General features: G+C 37.9%; 3 protein-coding genes across 4 annotated transcripts; 2 read left to right on the top strand and 1 right to left on the bottom strand.

The window, feature by feature from the left end:
- Positions 1 to 352: 352 nt before the first annotated feature.
- LOC103703454 (guanosine nucleotide diphosphate dissociation inhibitor At5g09550-like) lies at positions 353 to 9,084 on the top strand. 2 transcript variants are annotated; one of them, XM_008786304.5, is made up of 13 exons: positions 353 to 1,003; positions 2,396 to 2,458; positions 2,600 to 2,683; positions 3,047 to 3,154; positions 3,300 to 3,472; positions 5,260 to 5,371; positions 6,316 to 6,396; positions 6,476 to 6,538; positions 6,743 to 6,844; positions 6,944 to 7,068; positions 7,738 to 7,948; positions 8,124 to 8,198; positions 8,808 to 9,084. In XM_008786304.5, the coding sequence occupies exons 1-13, from the start codon at positions 917 to 919 to the stop codon at positions 8,862 to 8,864; spliced, it is 1,341 nt and encodes a 446-aa protein (XP_008784526.1). In that variant the 5' UTR covers positions 353 to 916; the 3' UTR covers positions 8,865 to 9,084. The 2 variants fall into 2 exon arrangements, with proteins under 2 accessions (XP_008784526.1, XP_088558407.1); XM_088702281.2 differs by lacking the exon at positions 2,396 to 2,458 and having other exon boundaries at positions 776 to 1,003.
- A 1,072-nt stretch (positions 9,085 to 10,156) lies between these two features.
- PAS2 (Protein-tyrosine phosphatase-like, PTPLA) lies at positions 10,157 to 13,349 on the bottom strand. The gene is made up of 9 exons (XM_088702283.2): positions 12,683 to 13,349; positions 12,467 to 12,578; positions 12,349 to 12,367; positions 12,115 to 12,203; positions 11,957 to 12,010; positions 10,894 to 10,964; positions 10,736 to 10,817; positions 10,503 to 10,603; positions 10,157 to 10,378 (listed from the first exon to the last, which is right to left on the bottom strand). The coding sequence occupies exons 1-9, from the start codon at positions 12,751 to 12,753 to the stop codon at positions 10,312 to 10,314; spliced, it is 666 nt and encodes a 221-aa protein (XP_088558409.2). The 5' UTR covers positions 12,754 to 13,349; the 3' UTR covers positions 10,157 to 10,311.
- A 289-nt stretch (positions 13,350 to 13,638) lies between these two features.
- On the top strand, positions 13,639 to 18,712 carry LOC103703451 (beta-glucuronosyltransferase GlcAT14B-like). Its single transcript, XM_008786302.6, has 4 exons — positions 13,639 to 14,158; positions 14,345 to 14,420; positions 14,529 to 14,644; positions 17,816 to 18,712. The coding sequence occupies exons 1-4, from the start codon at positions 13,639 to 13,641 to the stop codon at positions 18,328 to 18,330; spliced, it is 1,227 nt and encodes a 408-aa protein (XP_008784524.3). The 3' UTR covers positions 18,331 to 18,712.
- Positions 18,713 to 19,046: the final 334 nt, after the last annotated feature.

Below are 19,046 nucleotides of genomic sequence, written 5' to 3'. Positions count from 1 at the left end.
CATCCTAATCGCATAAAACCATCTAGAAATAACGATATTATATGAAAGTTCCTCAGAAACTAGTCCAACTCAGATCAATACGCATCTGTAATATTATCTCTTAAAGGGGGTTTCCATAAATATATAACACTTTGTAGAATCGGTGGAGTTGCCGAATTAAACTATAAATTTTGTACTGGTAATTGCAAATAACTCCCTAACATAACCAATATTGTATTTTCTTCTTCTCCTTCAAAGTTCAAAGTTGGAAACTTTGAGCGGAATATTTATATTGCGAACGGTTTCATTGTAAATTACATGGATTGAGATTACAGTAAGTCAGCAAACACTTCACGTATTCATTAAAACTCTCACTCCCTATTATATTATTCCATCACCGAAATCCTCCCTTTCTTTCTTGCTCGACACCACTCGCCGGCGAAAGAGGCGGACGATGACGGGAGGCGCCGGCGTCACCAGTGACAGCGGCGGCGACGGTGGTCTTCTGGACGACGGGACATCAAGAACAGGGCAATGGGGTTCATTCGATTCGACGGTTCTTGATGCCGAGTTCCAGTGGAGAGATCGGCGGGGGACACCGCGAGATCGTAGGATGACATCCGTTGGTTGTCGAAGAAGTCCACCGATCGGATGGAGGCGAGGATAGTTGGGGCTACCGCCGAGCACGTGTCGTTAGGCTGGTGGTAACGGCAACCGTTTTCCCGGCATTCCCGCGCCTCTAGACCTCTTCTCCTCCCTTCCTCGCTCTCTTTCTTGACGTTCCCGTGCCTATAGATCTATCTATTCTCCCTTTCCTTCCTCACTCTCACTCTCTCTCTTTGCCTTCCATTCTTTGTTCTTGATCTCCTCCATCTCGAGCTCTCGACCTCGTCTTCTTCTTTTCTCTTCTCTTTTTCTTCCTTAGCTTCACCAAAGAATGGATGAGGAGTACGATGTCATCGTTCTTGGGACGGGCCTCAAAGAATGCATCCTCAGCGGTCTTCTCTCCGTCGACGGTCTCAAGGTTTTGCCCTTCCTCTTTTGTTTCGAGAATATCATCAACATTAAGTTGAATTCTTGAGAAAATTCTTGATGCCGAATTGAAGAAAGCTAGGGTTTTGAATTCAGAGTTTTTTGCCGGTAAACTTGGTTTCCTTTCTTTACTCTGAGTGGAGTGGTATGATCTGTGTACTGATGAAAAGATCATTTTTTTTTTTAAAAAAGCGTTTGTGGTTCTCGTTATTGCCTTCTGTTCTTCTAAAGGTTCTATTTTCTCTGCTTCCTTTTTGTGATCCCATGGTGGTTAGAATATCTATCAAAGCAGAATTAGGTTAAAGAGGATATATTTTTTATGCTTCTTTTGATTTATAGTGTTGTCAATGAGCTGTGTAAGCATATCGTCAAGCTTTGGCTCTGGTGCTTTGGCGATTGGTTACTGAAAAGTTTGACCTTATATATCCTTTGGAAAACCTCGCATTCTTTTTTTTTGGGTACTTTCAATTTTAACACCAAAAAAGAGAAAATTGATTTTTCATTCTGATGAACAAGCTGTGTGAAGAATTTCTTCTCCCCCGCACCCAATATTTTGTGCACTCCAATATGTTCTATCAATAAATAAGAATTGTCGATTAAGTTGTAGATTTAAATACTGTAATAAATTTTTGGCACACCACTCCCCCCCTTTTTTCTGAAAGTTGTACAAAGCTTTTCTTGAAGAATAACGAGAAAATAGAAAAACTGGATCTGCTTAACAATTTGATAAGGCGATCGGTTGCACTTCAGAGATTGAAGTCCCATAACCAAGGTTTGTCCAGCAGATTTTAAACTGTAGTGGAATAGCTAGCCTTGCACAGTCTGGCATTGACATCTCCACCTATCAAGTGTGAAGTTTGTGCTCATTCCTCTCCCCATCTTTATTCTCTCTTGTGGATATTAGAACTTCTGTTATTTTGTTAGTGAAAAGATCAAATAAGACACCATTTGTTCAGTTTTATAAATTATAAAGATCGGATGCTAATCTTTTGATGCACACATATGTATGTATGCACATATGATATATATGCTAATGATTGTAGTGTTAAAATATTTGTGTTAACCATTTAACTATTGATACAATTTTTCTGTAACTTATTAAATATCAGATCTTTTCTAGAATTTGTAATTGGATGTTGTTATTTGATTTAAGATCAAAGATATTTCGATGTTTAATATCAGCAGAAAATATAAAATAGGAATTTCCTTTCTTATTTTAATGCATTGAATCAGAGGAATGATTGTTTGGAAGATATGCAAATACTTCTTGATTTACTGTGCATCCAGAGTTGAGCCCTTGATGGATTTTATATATCGGGAAATTTCAGGGTATATACATGAGTTTACATCATTGAAACTAAGATGCTTTTAAATGTCAATCCAGGTCCTTCATATGGACAGGAATGACTATTATGGTGGGGAGTCTACATCCCTAAATCTCGTTCAGGTCTTCCTATCACCGACTTTATCATGGCTATGCTTTTCTTCTTTTTTCCTTTTTTTTCAAATCCTTGTTTTTACCTTTTTCGTTTCTGTAAACTGAATAATATCTATGCATTTCTTCACATGTTTCTCTCATGCTTGATAGCTGTGGAAGCGACTAAAGGGCAATGACAAGCCTACAGAAAATTTAGGTTCAAGCAAGGAGTACAATGTCGACATGGTCCCTAAGGTTTGCAGTGGTTTTATTGCTTTTATTCGAAAGTCAGTTATGGTTTGTGTTTCAGTCATGGCTCTATGGATGCTATCTACATTCTTCCAAATTTTTGCGTTATTCATGCTGTTGATTTCTGGTTAGGCAAGTGATAAATCTCGGGAAAGGGGAAAAATTAGGTTCTGAAGAAGCAATTATTAAGTCTACATTAATTTTCAAGGTTTTTCATGTTAGATAAGGATACTTGACTTTCCATGTTTAGAAATCTGAATGGTTTTAAAAGTTGAGACACAATAAATCTTTTTCTGAAGTCTCGTTTTTTAGCTTATCTTAATTTGGCAAATGGCTCTCAGAGACATCATTACAATTGTGATTTGGCAGTTCATGATGGCCAATGGTGCTCTCGTCCGTGTTCTTATTCACACCGGTGTCACAAAATATTTAAATTTCAAGGCTGTTGATGGTAGCTTCGTATACAACAAAGGGAAGGTACAACACTTTATGATAATTTTTAATTTTTCACTAAAGTTAGTAATTTTACTTGGAAAAGTTATGTTTCATTTGTAGTCATTTTACTGGGAAAAGTTATGTTTCATTTGGAAATTTCCCACATGTTTTACCACTGCACTACCAGATCTACAAAGTGCCAGCCACTGATGTTGAAGCATTAAAATCCACCTTGATGGGACTATTTGAAAAGCGTCGTGCCCGAAAGCTCTTCATTTATGTACAAGATTATGAGGAGAATGATCCAAAATCTCATGAAGGCCTGGATCTCAACAAAGTTACGACCAAAGAGCTTTTTGCGTATGAGTCTTATCTTTTTTGTTCCCCTGCTTTTCTTGTGTTTATTTGACTGATAAGGAACTCATCTAAATCAACTATCTAACTTCATATGCATTTTAGCTGTGTGTATATATATATATATATATATATATATTAGATTTGTATTCTAGACATTTTTCTTAGCTTAATTCTACTTATCATTACTGATTACGTAACAAATTCAGATATGGCTTCTTTTATTTTGTTTTTGAAATAAATATGGTAATGTGTTCTTTTGTGAGTCCATGTGTGTGTGTGTGTGCATGCACAGGTAGACAGACAGTTTACATTTTCTTCTCCTCCTTTTTCATCAAGATGCATGTAGATATTATGTTATCTGGACATAAACCTGAATGAGACCTGGTTATTGATATAAGGCCTTCAGTTTGTAAGAAAAAAAGACTGACAAAAACTTGGTTGCAGAGCATAAAATAGTAGAAAAGTTCATTTCGAAAGTCTGTCTTTGGTGATATAAGCATGTAACTAGAATAAAACATGGTAATCACGAGGGAGAAAAATTTGCATATGAGGCTTCATGTGTTGGTTTGAAAGATTGCAGGGCATGGAGATTCCGAAAGTAGTGAGGTGATACTAAGTGTCATGTATTTGACTCCAATGCAATAGAAGAATCCATTGAAAATAGGAAACAAGGTCTATGTGTCTAAGCATATCTATCCAATCAACAAAATTAGACAGTTTTATGAATAATAGCCTACATCCCTTGCTGAGTTTAAATGAAATTCAATCTTTGTGGATAGTGCCTAGAGAGTCCAAAATTAGTGTTTCTTGTTTTGTCCAACACAAGACGCCCGGGACACGTCATGACACTCTTTAACACTATATCATGAAATAAGGATGTCATCACCATTACTTGTCTACTCTTGGTGTTTCTACATAAAAAGATGCTCAATTTTAACATTACATTTATCAGATATTATATTTATGAGAATTGTGAAAATAGTCCAACTGATTATTCATAATGTTCATAGTCATATTTATGCATGCATCTATAAGATTCAGTTGTGTCCCTGTGTCAGGTATTTCAAAGATTCCGTCAAGTATTCTTCTCGACACTTGCTTCCCATTTCAAGTGTCCCAGTAAAACTGTTTATGGAAGTGCCCTACCCTTGTGGTGCCCTTTGTCATGAGATTATGATATAGCTTGTTTCATTCAAGGAGTATTCTCTTTTTAATTGTTTGAAAACTTCTGCATGTTTGGCCTTATTGTTTCTATATATGTGTGCATGCATGCCTTCAAGCTTGTACTTGATGTTTCTGATTCTCTTTATGTGCTTTTGCTTACCTAGTTACACATGTATATATTTTGTCAATGACTTGATGACAGAAGGGTATTCTATACAATGATTAAAAGATGTGAATCATGAAGGCTGTGGAGGTGACATTTTTATTGGAATAAAGAAATTTTTTATTGTTTATGGTCGAAGGAAGATATTTATGTGTCTTAATGTTGGCCTCATCTGCTGTGGTACTGAAATAACAAAACTGGATTTATGATGTTGTTCTGACAAACATAGGCTGATGCAAATATAGATTTTAAGGAGTAGACTTCTATCATCTTTTGCAACTTAAGACTTCTCAAACTTATTACAGGAATTTCGAGAACTTGAGCATATTATCCTCTATAATAAACAAGTAGAAAAACAAATAAGTAAGTAAATAAATAAATAAGTAAATGATGCCTTATTTTTTTTGCACCATTCAAAATATGAATCAATATCTTTTTTGACATCTTTCTTTCATTGATATAGAAAATATGGGTTAGAGGACAACACGGTTGATTTTATTGGGCATGCATTGGCGCTTCATAGGGATGACAGCTACCTCAATGATCCTGCAATAGATACTGTGAAGAGAATGAAGGTATAGCTGTGTTTGTAATGCTCGACTATATTTGGCTTTAGCATTGAGATTTGAGAGTATTGGATTTTGTGCATTGTTTATGATTACAAAATGTCATATTTTTTTTGTACATTAAAGTGCATTTGTCTTCCATGCACCACAAGCATGAACTTATCTTTACATATTACCATAAACCCTAATCATCAAAATTGGCCCAGTTTTTCGGGATTGGTTTTATAAACTTTTCCTTTTTGTATTTTTCTCATAAAATTCCGTGCAACTACAAGCATTTGCAAATTCTTTTCTCCAGGTCTTTCACTTTTCTTTCATATCTTTCTACTCAGATCCAAGTCTTTCTCCTTACCACATCCTCCTCATTGCTTTTGTTGCATATGCTTGTACCATCTTAATGAACTCTCCACCACTTAGTCTTGAAGTGGTGCATTCACTGTTCTTGGTCTTATGTTCCCATTCTCCACTTGTCCTCCCTCCTTTTGGTGCATATCAATCCCTGCATGTATACCACCGCAATGCTTATTTTTGTACTTGCCCCTTCTTGAAAGCATATTTGGTTGTCATCTTTTGCACTCAGTATGTAGATAGAGTATACCTGTGATACAAAGCGACAAAAAGTTATCAAACATCTTTTAATGCTATCATTTTAGCTTTTTTAATTACATTATTTTTTAATCTTTTGCTTTTCTAGGAATTTTCAGTAATTTCATCATTTTTTGAATGAAACCAAAATGTTCTGATCTGAAACGGAGTTATTTTGTTCTGAAACTATATATATGTCCGTTACTTCAAACATCCACGAGAAGAGTAGTTTTGAACCTGGTTTTGTGGTCATAGTTGTTGGAGGCTTCTTGAGACATATCTATTGCAGGAATTTGGAGATTTGGCATCTTGCTCTATACTAGTGAAATTATATAAGCCCTCATCATTGTTACATTTATTTTGAATAGCTTTATGCCGAGTCATTGGCACGCTTTCAAGGAGGATCTCCTTATATTTATCCACTATATGGGTTGGGAGAGCTTCCCCAGGTATGTTTTCATCTATCACGATGGCTCTTTTGGATGATACCTCCCAATAGGTTGAGATTCCACAGGTCTTTGTTCACAGGGTTTTGCTCGTCTTAGTGCTGTTTATGGTGGAACCTACATGCTCAACAAGCCTGAATGCAAGGTAATGAAGTTTGATCTATCTTTTGTTTAAGTTAGTTCATTTTTATACATGTCTTTAATGGATAGCATCATTATTCCTAAAGGTCCAAGAGACCTCAAATTTATTAAACATATTTTTAGAAACCTGAAGAACAAGGATTCATCCCAGCTTCTGAACAAAAATTAGGTAGTCCTTCTGTTGATATGCTTTGTTTTTGCATGATAGGTAGAGTTTGATGCCAATGGAAAAGCTTATGGTGTGACATCTGAGAGTGAAACTGCTAAATGCAAGAAAGTAGTTTGTGACCCTTCATACTTGCCTGATAAGGTAAATATTTCTCTATCTAAAAGATTTGCATGAAATTCTGGCCCCCATTTCTAATTGCATAGGATGTATATCTGACTGCCGGCTGACCAATTTTAACAGGTTAAGAAGGTTGGAAGAGTAGCACGTGCTATATGTATAATGAGTCATCCCATTCCAAATACCAATGATTCACACTCAGTGCAGATTATCCTGCCACAGAAACAGCTAGGGCGTAAATCAGACATGTAGGTTTGACTGTTTTTTTTTCTACATTTGCATGCATTCTTTATGCAAGACACGAGTAAAGGCTCAAAATTATGGTTGTATATTTAACAAAATTCATGCTTTAATTTTTCCGTCAATTAATTAATATTCTTGTGGTAATCAGTCATTTTAATAGTAATAGAAAGGGTCATTTTTTTTTTCTCAAGGAAAAGAAAGAAAACAAAGAAAGTGCTAAATGGACATAGGTGTCAATGTTCTCTGCATTTTACAGACAGGATTCCTAAAGGATTTGTCTGTTGTTTATGTCTTAGTGAAATAGGTTTTTGTAACCATGAAAAAGCTAGAAAGAAGTCACCTGTCAAAAATATTTATATGGTAACATTGTTGCATTCTTTTATAAAGGACGGCAATAAGTTTCAGTTAAATATATTGTATTTTAAAAGCTCAACAGGTAGCTATTGTCTCTGTGTTGTTAAGCTTTTGGTTTTATTTTATTGTAAATATGCGTATATTTTGTATAATTACAAGTACTTCCCTTCCTAATTAAGAAAGAGGAAGGATGAAGCAAGAGTGTCAATGAAGAAGCAAATGTTGATTGGTTTTATGGATTCAAGACATTTTTTGATCTATTAACAACTTAATGCTTGAATTTCTTATTGTTGACATCAGAATTGTTCTATTAATTTCAGGTATGTCTTTTGTTGCTCTTACACTCACAATGTAGCTCCAAGAGGGAAATATATTGCTTTTGTTTCAACTGAAGCCGAAACTGACCAACCTGAGGTTGAACTGAAGCCTGGGATTAATTTACTTGGATCTGTGGACGAGACCTTTTTTGATATTTATGACATATATGATCCTGTCAACAAGCATGATGAGGACAATTGCTTCATATCTACGGTATGTGTGAGTGAATCTCGTCGTTTGTTTGATTACGGTTGCAGCTACTTAATTTTCCATTGACCAAGATATCTAGTGAACACTTTCTGACTTTCTCTAGCAAAAAAAAAACACTTTCTGACTTTTGTAATGGACCTAAGCTGGTAATTCTGATTGGTAGTAACTTTCTTTGCAGAGTTATGATGCAACAACACACTTTGAGTCAACAGTCCAAGATGTCCTCTCCATGTACAGTAGGATAACTGGGAAGGTAATATTTTCATTATGTTGGATAACATTATTAAGATAAGTAAACACATACTGGTATAATGACATCTTTTGCTTTTTTTTTAAAAAAAATATATTTGACTTGTCATATATGTAAACTAAAGCCCTTGAACATTAGTTAATTTTTGTTAAGATGAATAACTCACACCCCCTCCTTTTTTTAAAAAAAAAACATATGCATGGAGTTCTGCAACAGTTTAGTTTTGAAAGCTGCAGAATGTTGAATTTTAGGAACTAGGTAGCTACACAATAGTTATATTACTGAATTGGAAACTGATATGGTTCTTTGTTTCTTGGGAATGCTTTTCTCATGTCCTGCATGTGTGCAAATCCACTTTGAGGTAATCCTTGTGACACAGGTTACGTGCAGTGCCCAATTATGACTGCTAATCCTGTCAATCTGGAATTTAAAATAGCCACTGTCATCTCCATCAAAATTTCCTAAAATAATAGTCCATGTAATAATAGTAATCAAAAACCTACCTTTCATCATCTTCATAGGCTCTAGCAAGTACCTAAGAGCACCAAAAAGAATATTAACTTATTGCAGTGTTTGTATAGTAATAATCTATTCTTTTCTTTCATGTCACAGGAGCTTGATTTGACAGTGGATCTGAGCGCTGCTAGTGCTACTGCCGAAGATGCTTAGATTTTCTACTCAGCCTGAATGATTTGAGTGAAAGGATGATTACAGACTGATTGAAGGTTTCTTTCTGTTTTTGTTTTCTATTCACCAACCATGAGAGATTCCATTGACCTTTCTGTTAGGTGAACATTTGAAGCTCAGTTTTTATTCATTCTAAGTTCCAATGAGTCATTGCGTGCAGTGAAATTAATACATTTGAGCAGAACTTTGCCTTCCATTTTTACGGGCTTTTTTTGATTGACCTTGTGGTGGGGGATGTATTTGCTGTTTGCCAGAGAATTTGACAGGGTTGGTCATATTTGTCCTCGTGATAACCAGGTAATGCCTGAATATAGGCGCCAAGCCATGCAGCAATGCCCTGTTAAATCTTAAATACAAATCGAACAGCTTGTTTTGTTAGAGTAAGAAGGCTACTTTGTTGGAATCGAGGTAAGATCTCAGAGCAAGACGTCAGACACCAACTTAGCTGAGTAGCTCATCGCACCATTTGGCAAGCTCCCAACGCTCATCTTGACATGTTTTTGTGTAAGAAGGCACTAATGTATGCATGTTCCCTGTATAACCCAATTCGCTTTGTTTAGCTTGTTACAATGTTGATGATCATAAGCTACTCAAGATGCCTTGAGAAAATCAGTCCAAGGTTTCAACTCTATATCAAAGACAGCAAAAAAGGCGAAGGTTGATTAATCAGAACAAAAACATTTTCTGTTGGATCATCCACATTTTGGTATGTTTAAATGTCAGATCTCAAAGCGAAATGGAGATGATCTGACATTGTGAAGGAACATGCGTCCTTCTTTTGTGTCAAGGATACAACCAGGGTCCACGAGAAACAACGAGCTTTTGTTTTCAGTCTATTGGACATTCACATAGATTAACGATTTGAGGGTACCTGTGCCAAACCATTTGGTTTATATTGTTTTTTCCAAAAAAAAAGTAAAAAAAAAAAAACACCTTTAAACTACGTGCTGCAGCGTGAGGATCCATGCACGTTATGCTAGAGTTGCATTCAAACATCGTTAAAGAAAACAAGGATTGAAAGGTTATGCTCCCGCAGCAGACTAGACTACTCGATCTAAAGGTAATGTCAAATACCAAATGTCATGTTGATACTGGATGCCTAGGAGTATCCATCTCAAGTATGGAATACCATGTGGAGTGGAACACAATTCAAGCCCTGGTCGAACCTGGAATGCCAATTAAATTCAGGACAATCAAATTTGCCCAAAGCAAACAATTGTCGGCAACAAGAACAGACCAAAATATTCAAAACGGGAAGATGATTAGACCAGATAAAGGGCACAAAGAAATAAGACATTCTTTCATTTGAATCCCAACATTTAGTAGCTTCTAAACTTGTACAGATAATAAGCTTTGCTAGTTGAAAATTTTGTAGCAGCAATTTTAACACCGTAATAAATATGCCATAATATGTCCTTGTTGATCAGGCCTATGCTGTCTTAGACTTGGAAAGAGCCTTCTTCCGCTGCCCAAGCATATAACGGTACATGTGAGGGCTGCCTGCAGCAGCGATTCATTCAATCAAAAGAGCAAAGTCAGATCCTTGAGTGCCCTACCAGGTTCCACAAGAATACAAATATGATAGGGAAAAAAAACGGAGAAGGGAAAAACGTAGAAAACATGCCTGGGACATAGATTCCAAGAGCAATAATGGATGCATAGAAGTAATCGAAGGAGAAATTCCATGTATTGGGCATCCTAATGCAGTACTTCTCAGATGCCTGCCATGACCACAAACAAAACATCAATTAGGCATCGTGCAGAAAGCCCAGGGAGTTCATATTCATAAAGGGTAAAAACTGTTCTTTTCTAACAAATTGTAGGGGGGTAATCTACTATCATGAGCTGACAACCTTGATGTAGGGCAAGGCAGTATATATCAAGCCAACCTCACTGGTGATGCCAGTTGGATACAGTATCAGAAAGGTGCTGTACCTGCGCACAAGATATCCACATGAATGGAAAACTTCTGTTGGGAAGTGCACTGCTTGTTGACTGGAACAAATCTTACCTAAGCCATAAGAACCAGGAAGGTGTAAAGCCAAGTGCCTCTTTCATACCAAAGAAGGAGTACCTAATAATCTGCAAAAGGAAAAATCTACAAGATTGTGCCTTCATGCATAAATTTAAAGAAATAATCTAATTACATGATCTCAAAGGCTATGGAGCCTATTGCTTTCAACACCCTAAGCGCACTGACGCTTCATGTATAACCTTTAAAGGAGGAAATTAATGTTTGGAGATCTAAATTTGGTTTCAAACAATGTAACGACAGATGAGAATACAGCAAGAAGCAACTTCTTGCATGCTAACTATACAAGAGCATGAACATTTTTCTAAATATGAAAATGACTATAAATATTTAAAGGACTATCTTGTTAGGCAATTTGGGATGTTAGAAACCCAGGCATCTTGAAAGAAAAAAAGATATTTAAAAGAATAGCTGGAATTTAAAAAATGAACAGAAGTCATCAGAATCTCATAATCCTTAAATGTTGAAGCCATCTTACTCTAAAACATGGCAACTCTACTGTTCTTTAGTGTACTCACTTAAAGATGGTACATATTTCAGGCACGAAAAATTGGCATTTTGATAGAAGTCAGACATTTTGCTTCCAGTGCATAAAATTCATATTACTGAATTCCATCTTTCATGGTATGATTTCATTTGAAATTTTTCATCACCAAGTAACATTTTCTATTTATCTATGTGCCATCTTCTTTGCGCTTGATATTTCCTGCCATAAAATCCACACTCAGCAAACTTACTCCTAGTTCCAGACAAGTCAATTACCCATAAACTATTTCAGATAATAAATGAGTACAAGCCAGACAAGTCATCTGCTATCAGATTGCACCCAAAAAAAATCTGCTATCAGTGAATGATGCATCAGTATACATCAATCTATATCCTGCTTTTTTTCTCTAGACTATAAAAAAACTGCTGCGTGTTCTCTTCAGCCAATGGGTTGCCATGTGGGGTCTCGTAGTTATCCAAAGTTCTTGTCTTTCATCCAAACCAATTTCATGCAGTAATTCTATAAAAACTGACTTAATTTATTTGAATTTCTTACCTCTGTAATGGACCAGCTGATCACCAGCGAGCTAACTAGTAGATGTTGTCTAGTCTGCAAGCCAACGCTTGAGTTAATCAAAACAACAGAAAGAGGAAAAAAAGGTAAACTTTTGGTCTAAATTAAAATGAAAAGCTCTGAAAACACCATATATATACCTCGGGGAAACTCCATAAGATGCCCCAAGTTACAAACAATCTTGAACCAATCTGAGGCAAAGTTGCCGTCACTGGAGACCTTACCAGTCCTTTTAAAGAAAATTCACCAAGAGAAACAGAATTAAAAGACTTATCCCCCTGTTTCACTTCCAAAGAAGCTACATCTCCTACTTTTTTTTCCAAAAAAAAATCGAAATCAAAGAAAAAGGGAAAAAGGATGACTGTATTCCTCACCTACAAGGCCATGAAGAATCTGCAAACAAAGAATTAAAACAGAATAAATTAACAGACACTTCCAAAATTTATTAAAAAGATTTTTTTTTTCCAACAAAAGGTCCAAAGATTTCGTTACCTCCATGACTGCGGCAGTCTGAGCAAGCTGCAGAGGCCTCTCAACCGCATCATACACCGCCGTGTGCCCGGATTCCTTCAAAGCCTTCAGAGCAAAGTACAATACCTGAACCCTGGAACGATCCAAAACAGATCAAACCGTATAAACTTACATATCAATCCGAGAACCAAAAATTCCAAAGAGAGAGAGAGAGAGAGAGAGAGAGAAGGAAATCACCATCCGACGAACACAGTCCAGTTGTAGATGGATAGGTAGATTCGCTTCACAATAGAGAGAAAACCCGCCATCGAGTCCGGTTAGAGATGGCTTCTTCACAAAGGCGAAATCGGTGATCTAATTTTTATAGATGCGAGTCGGAGGAGAATCTCCAGTAGAGGGGATGGGTGGCCTTTCGCATTGATAGGTTAGGTGAGCGGATCAACAACTAGGGTTTACGAGTTTTAAATGCTCCTCTCTCTCTGTCAGTCTCTCTCGCCATGAGAGGAACAGAGGAACCGAAGGGAAATGACCCGAATTAAAAATATAAATAAATAAAATATCCCGGATGAGTTTTGCGGTATACTGACTCGCGGGTTACCTTAAGCCAGCTCGCTCAGATCCGTTTCCGAGCGCATGTGCATCAACACCGTCCATTTATTATATATATAGGGTGAGAAGCCGGTGTACGAAAAAAATCATGTACCGGAACTCAAGATGACAAGGACGATTAGGAGTAATTAACCATTAGAACGCAAGTACAAAAAGTTTTACATGCGGTCGTTAGGTAAACTCTCTTGTCCATATCCGCGTCGCGCTCTGGCGTCACTCGTGTCGTGACGCTTCATATGAGCGGAGATGATCTCCTGATAACTATCCAGAGCCACAGTTGCGATTTTCGCATATAAACTTCTATGCGGAAAAGAGCGGCGACCTACTCTCACTACTGGCCTGGTTGGCGCCCTCAACCCCCGGCCCGTCGCCGGAGACAAGGCTTTTTAATCCAATGAGCAACGGACGCGTGGCAGAGTAGCGACAGTTTAGGGTTTCTTAAACTGTTAAAAAAATAAAGTAAATTAAAGCACGACACCGCTTTCCATTTCTTCCCGAAATTTACTCCCAAAACCGGCACCGGTTCGTTCGTCGGCGTGATGTCGGAACCCTAGCCGTAACCCCAGCTCCGAGTCCCGGAGGAGATGAGGAAATCCCATCGCCTCGTCGAAGGCTTCCCTCTGGAATGGAAATGGCTCGCACTCCTCCTCGGGATTCCTCTCCTCACCCTCTCCCTCCTCTTCGCCACCCTCGCCCCCGGCAAGCCGCGCATCCCCTCCGATCTCGATCCCACCGCTGGCGGCCGCCGCTCCCCGAGGCTGCCGAGGCTCGCCTACATGATCTCCGGCTCCCGGGGCGACGGCCCGCGGCTCCGGAGGGCTTTACAGGCTCTGTACCACCCCTGGAACTTCTATATCCTCCACCTTGACCTCGCCGCCCCGCCGGAGGAGCGGGCGGATCTGGCGGCATACGCCCGATCAGAGCCGGCGTTTGCCGAGTTCGGGAACGTCCGGGTGGTGGAGAACGCCGACGCGGTGTCGTACAAGGGGCCGACGATGGTCGCGTGCACCCTCCACGCGGTCGCTATCCTATTGAGGGAGTTCGAGGAGTGGAGCTGGTTCATTAATCTCAGCGCCGCCGATTATCCTCTTATGCCGCAAGATGGTATCTTTTGTCTTCCCTTTTTTGTTCCTTTACTACTTTTAGGTGCGGGAACGTTCCGTTGTTTTCTTTCTATGGTTTAGGTTTTGTGAACTTCTTGAATCAGTCCATACTTTGATGAAATGAAAACAAGAAAAGATATAAATTGTTGCTAAGATTTGCTCTCTATTACTTCCTTATCCACTGCAGATATTCTTCATATGTTTTCATACCTGCCGAGGGATCTCAACTTCATTGCGCACACGAGTAATATTGGCTGGAAAGAGTGAGCATAGTCGCTTTGTCCATAAAGTTCCAAGAGTCGTGATTCCATGATTCTTGGCTTCTTTTAGCTTACACTTTGTAAAGGATTTCCCAACCATCTTTTATGCAGGTATCAGAGGGCCAGGCCCATCATTGTAGATCCAGGATTGTATGTATCAAATAAAACCAGTGTATTTTGGGCTAAAGAAAAAAGAAGCATGCCTGCATCTTTCAAACTATTTGCAGGTACTGCCTAGATATTTTTTTTTTTTTTACCATTTTTCAGTCAGGAGTTCCTTTTGTATATTTCTGATGATTTGATTACAGTTTATGTGTGTATAGCAGTGTAGAACAGTTAATCTCTCTGGAAAATGTGCTGTAAAGCAGTCATGGTGCTGCTAGGAAACAAGGATTTACTTATATGCGACAAGCTTTCGACCACAAGGTTTCTTAATGTAGCAATTAATTAAATAGAAGTACATATAGTATGATATATTATATAGTTGTATGGTTGTTTTACCATACTTCTAGAATTGTTGGAACATTTCTAGGTGAAATTCTAGTTGTAGGCAATGTTTTCATGGGTCCAACTCTATATCTGTAGGCAAGTTTAAAACATCTATTCACGTATGCAAATATGTAAGCCATGTGTCACTTCAGCTTTATGGTCATCCACCTATGGACTGTCTACTGGCTTAGTTGATATATTGAAATAGATCCTTGTTCAGTGTGGTGACATGTATTTCCTAAAAGAAACTAAAATTGTTCCATCCCTTTAAAACTTAATGAGCTTTTGTTTTTTATTTTTATTTTTTTTTCTCACTTCAATGAGTTCAATCATTAATGAGCTTCATCCATATCGATGTGACATAATCCCTTTGCTCGTTCTATTCGCTCTTCTGTTTCTTTACAGGAATCCTAGCCTACTTCCTGTTTAAACTTGCTTACTCATCAAGTTTTGGACTACAGGAAATAAAATGTTTGCAATGATCTCTCAGAACTGAACACATCTGAAACTTGAGTTAGTTCTCTAATACAAGTGAAATTGTGTGTCATTTTTCTGATCTTTTTGGAAATTTCATTTATCCAAATTCAGAAGTTGATGGCTTTGCTGCAGCCAAAATATGCTACAGGTGCTATTTCAATTTAGAGGGAAAATACCCTTATCGTCATCACCTTGCTTGCTTGATTTAGCAGGTTCTCACAATCCTAGGTCATCAACCATGCAAAAACCTTAGATTTTCTAGCTCGTTTTGGGTAGATGTACAATTGGTTAGTTTACACTAGAGTCACCATTAGTTAAAGAGGTGGTCTAGGCCTCCCCACCTCTAGCTCGCTCAAGTTGGTTGACATACCTCCATGAGCTTAATGATGCTCAAAAATCATCAAATGTCACAAGCGGCATCTGTTCTTGAGCATTTATCACCATGATATCACATTCCTTATCCTAAAAAATGTCTCTGATGATTACCCATCTCAAATAGGCTAAAGCAGAGAGCAAGTAAAAACATTTTCCTTTATCTGGGAAGTATTTGTTGTTGCAACACAAATATCATTGACAAAATATCAGTTGCTGTGATTTTATCATTGCGAGCAACTTTGTTACAAAGGGCATATTGGTTATGACTTCACCAAATTGAAATACTGAAACTCGACTACCAAATTTCTTTAACCGGGGACAATCAAGGAATGTGATAAAAGCAAAAGATTTTGCCTTTTCTAAACTTCTTCTCTCCATTGTAATTATGGAGTTTTTGGAAGCGAGAAAATTATTCACGAAGAGTATTAGCTGATGAATGAGTGCATTCAACATTGTAGTTGTTTGTCACGAACTTGCCATTGACCAGAAATGTTGAGCTCGCATGTCTCTTTTCAAGACTCAAAGTATGGTTATGTTTTACTACAAACTCTTATTTTGGTTTTTACGTGACGAAATTCTGAAGTTATTAGGCTTGTATAGTAGAATGATCTAAGTTGTTCTCAGATTCATAAATTATTCTACCTACTGTAAACAAAATTTTGGTTATGAGATATGAATGGGAAAGTTTCTGATGCTGCCAGGCCATAATTATATTAATTACTAATCAATATCCATTCTTTGAGGGATGCTGACTGGTATGAGTTGATTTTTTTTTTCAGATACCATTAAAACATGATTTATGGTTCCTCTCTTCTTCTTTGCATCCTAAAATAGGCTAGGTGATTTGTATCTTCTGTTGTTCCTATCCAATTCTTCATTCTAATTTCTTTTTTTTGCCTCTTATTTTGTCATTATGAACTTGATGATGCTTGGAGGTCCCCTTATCAAGCATGTAATTCGAATCACATTATTGGAGCATGCCACCCATCAATGTTTTAGATTCCAATGGGATGGGATGTCCCAACCGTCTTGTCCCATTCCTTTGAGAAAACAGGACTGGGATATGTTTTTTCGGGACCCTAGGATCCATCCATGTGAGGAAAGAAGAAGAGAGAGAAAAGAAAGAAAGGAAAAAAGAAGAAAAGGAAAAAAAGAAAGGAAAGAAGAAGAAAAGGAAAGAGAGGAAGGGAGAAGAAAAAGAAAGGAAGGAAACAAAGAAGGAAGAAAGGTAAGAAGCAAGAAGAAAAAGGAAAGAAAGAAAGGAAGGAAAGAAGTAAGAAGAGAAAGAAAGAAGAAGGAAAATGAACAACAGGAAGGAAGAAGAAAAAGAAAGAAAGGAATGAAAGAAGGAAGAAAAAAGAAAGAAAGAAGAAAGAAAAGAAGGAAAGAGATACATAGGTACCTATTGGGATGCTCGAGCTCTGCCGAGATGGGGTAGGACAGTGGGGTATTCCATTCCATGGAGAAATTGGGTATCCCCATTCCACGGGATTTAAAACCACTCACCACCCTTTCTTAGAAATTCTTGCCGGTTTTTAAATCTTCATGATGAGAAATCGCTGGTTTGAAATGCAACCATTAGGCGCACTTGTTTGTACGCTTAGGTTATATTACTTGATAGACCTATGTCATTCCATAGCTTCAAGATGGTAAGGATGTTTGAGAGTGAGCAAACTTACCGAGAACTTCCTTTGAGATAGTTGTGTCTGATTTTAGTCTTTAGATATAAGGGGTCATGCAGTAAGGCTCTATTAATTGCCATTTTGCCATCAATGGCTTCTGGCTATGTTCATTTTATCTTAAGCGAAGACCAGTTTCATGATCCTGTGTGTTCTTGTTCTGTGCTTCTTGCAGAATTTTTGTTTCGAATGAATTTCATGAGTCCAAACTCTTAGTGTTTGATCAACGCATTCAACACCCACATGGACTGTCATTTGCTTTTGCTGTTTAACAATAAGTATCAGATCTCTTTCTTCTAATTGTTCAGTGTTATGCTGCATTAATCTATGAGATCCTGTTGTATAATAACTGCCTGTTCTTTTCTCTCCTTAATGTAGGCTCTTCGTGGGTGGTGTTAGCTCGGCCTTTCCTTGAATTTTGCATACGAGGTTGGGATAATCTCCCCCGGACATTACTCATGTACTACACGAATTTCTTATCATCCACAGAAGGCTACTTCCATACTGTGATATGCAATTCCAGAGACTTCCAAAACACCACCATCAACCATGATTTGCGTTTCATGATGTGGGACGATCCACTTCACCAAGACCCCCTACATTTGACATCGCAGCACTTCGATCTGATGGTTGATAGTGGGGCACCTTTTGCTCGAACATTTACCAAGGATGATCCTGTTCTGGACAGGATCGACAGGGAACTGCTGGGGAGATCGAGTGGCAGATTCACTCAAGGTGGGTGGTGCTTGGGGAGTTCCCGGTTTGGTAAGGATCCTTGCGCTGTTTATGGAAAACCTGGTGTTATAAGACCATCGATGGGTTCGAGAAGGCTGGAGAGGCTGTTACTGAAGCTCCTGGAACCTGAGAATTTTAGGCCTAGACAATGCGAATAATTTAAACATGTTATACCCCACTACTGTAGAGTTTGTAAGGTTTTATTGCACGGCTGGTTATGGGGCAAAGGTGCGCATTGCGGCAGTTTCTGTTGTGCATATGTTGTATAACTGATTTTGAGGGAGGATCGGCAATTGTTTTTATCCTTTTCTTCGTTTTTTCCCCCATTTTATTTTTTAAGGTCATCTTTTGAACAAATGTTCGAAAGATGAAAAATTCAGAGAAGTGCTATGTGATAGATGGGAAGGTTTTTTCCCCCATTTGCAGGCCACCAGTGTATTATTGTATATCACTCTTGTTTTAAGCTGGACAGATGCATTCCTTTCCGATTCATGCTTCGAGGTGATGTTTCGAAATCAAGATATTGTGAACATTTTGGATTATTGAGTTTTATGCTTAATGATGGTTGAGAAGAAAAAGACTCATGCTAGTTTTGAAATTTGCTTTAAGATTCTCAATGTATTGGTAGAATGTTGAAACCCTGGAAGCATTGAGTGGAAGAAGGTAAAAGGCAAAAAATAAGAAAACAGAAAATAAGGCATCAGGTAGTTGGCAGATGATGTTCTTGATCTTGTATCTTAGTTTGATCTGATGTTCAAGGTCGGCAGTGAATAATGCGGCTGATATGTTGCCATCATCATCTTGGTGATCCTCATGTGGGTTTTCACCATCATTTTTCTTTATCATTAATGTAACTTTTGTTTCTTGTATATAG

This window comes from Phoenix dactylifera, chromosome 8, assembly GCF_051530095.1.
Source record: "Phoenix dactylifera cultivar Ajwa chromosome 8, Ajwa_hap1_PhDact_Kaust_v1.1, whole genome shotgun sequence".
Lineage (NCBI taxonomy): Eukaryota > Viridiplantae > Streptophyta > Magnoliopsida > Arecales > Arecaceae > Phoenix > Phoenix dactylifera.
This window is presented reverse-complemented; position numbering and strand designations above follow the sequence as displayed.

Bases quoted from the DNA above. Each gene is read 5' to 3' on its own strand.
- LOC103703454 (XM_008786304.5), top strand. From the start codon at position 917: ATGGATGAGGAGTACGATGTCATCGTTCTTGGGACGGGCCTCAAAGAA. The intron at 6,845-6,943 runs GTAAATATTTCT...CAATTTTAACAG, and splicing joins CTTCATACTTGCCTGATAAG to GTTAAGAAGGTTGGAAGAGT. The intron at 8,199-8,807 runs GTAATATTTTCA...TTCATGTCACAG, and splicing joins ACAGTAGGATAACTGGGAAG to GAGCTTGATTTGACAGTGGA.
- LOC103703451 (XM_008786302.6), top strand. From the start codon at position 13,639: ATGAGGAAATCCCATCGCCTCGTCGAAGGCTTCCCTCTGGAATGGAAA. The intron at 14,421-14,528 runs GTGAGCATAGTC...TCTTTTATGCAG, and splicing joins AGTAATATTGGCTGGAAAGA to GTATCAGAGGGCCAGGCCCA. The intron at 14,645-17,815 runs GTACTGCCTAGA...TCCTTAATGTAG, and splicing joins ATCTTTCAAACTATTTGCAG to GCTCTTCGTGGGTGGTGTTA.
- PAS2 (XM_088702283.2), bottom strand. From the start codon at position 12,753: ATGGCGGGTTTTCTCTCTATTGTGAAGCGAATCTACCTATCCATCTAC. The intron at 10,818-10,893 runs GTAAGATTTGTT...TCTTGTGCGCAG, and splicing joins TCCTGGTTCTTATGGCTTAG to GTACAGCACCTTTCTGATAC. The intron at 10,604-10,735 runs GTTGTCAGCTCA...TGGTCATGGCAG, and splicing joins CTGCCTTGCCCTACATCAAG to GCATCTGAGAAGTACTGCAT.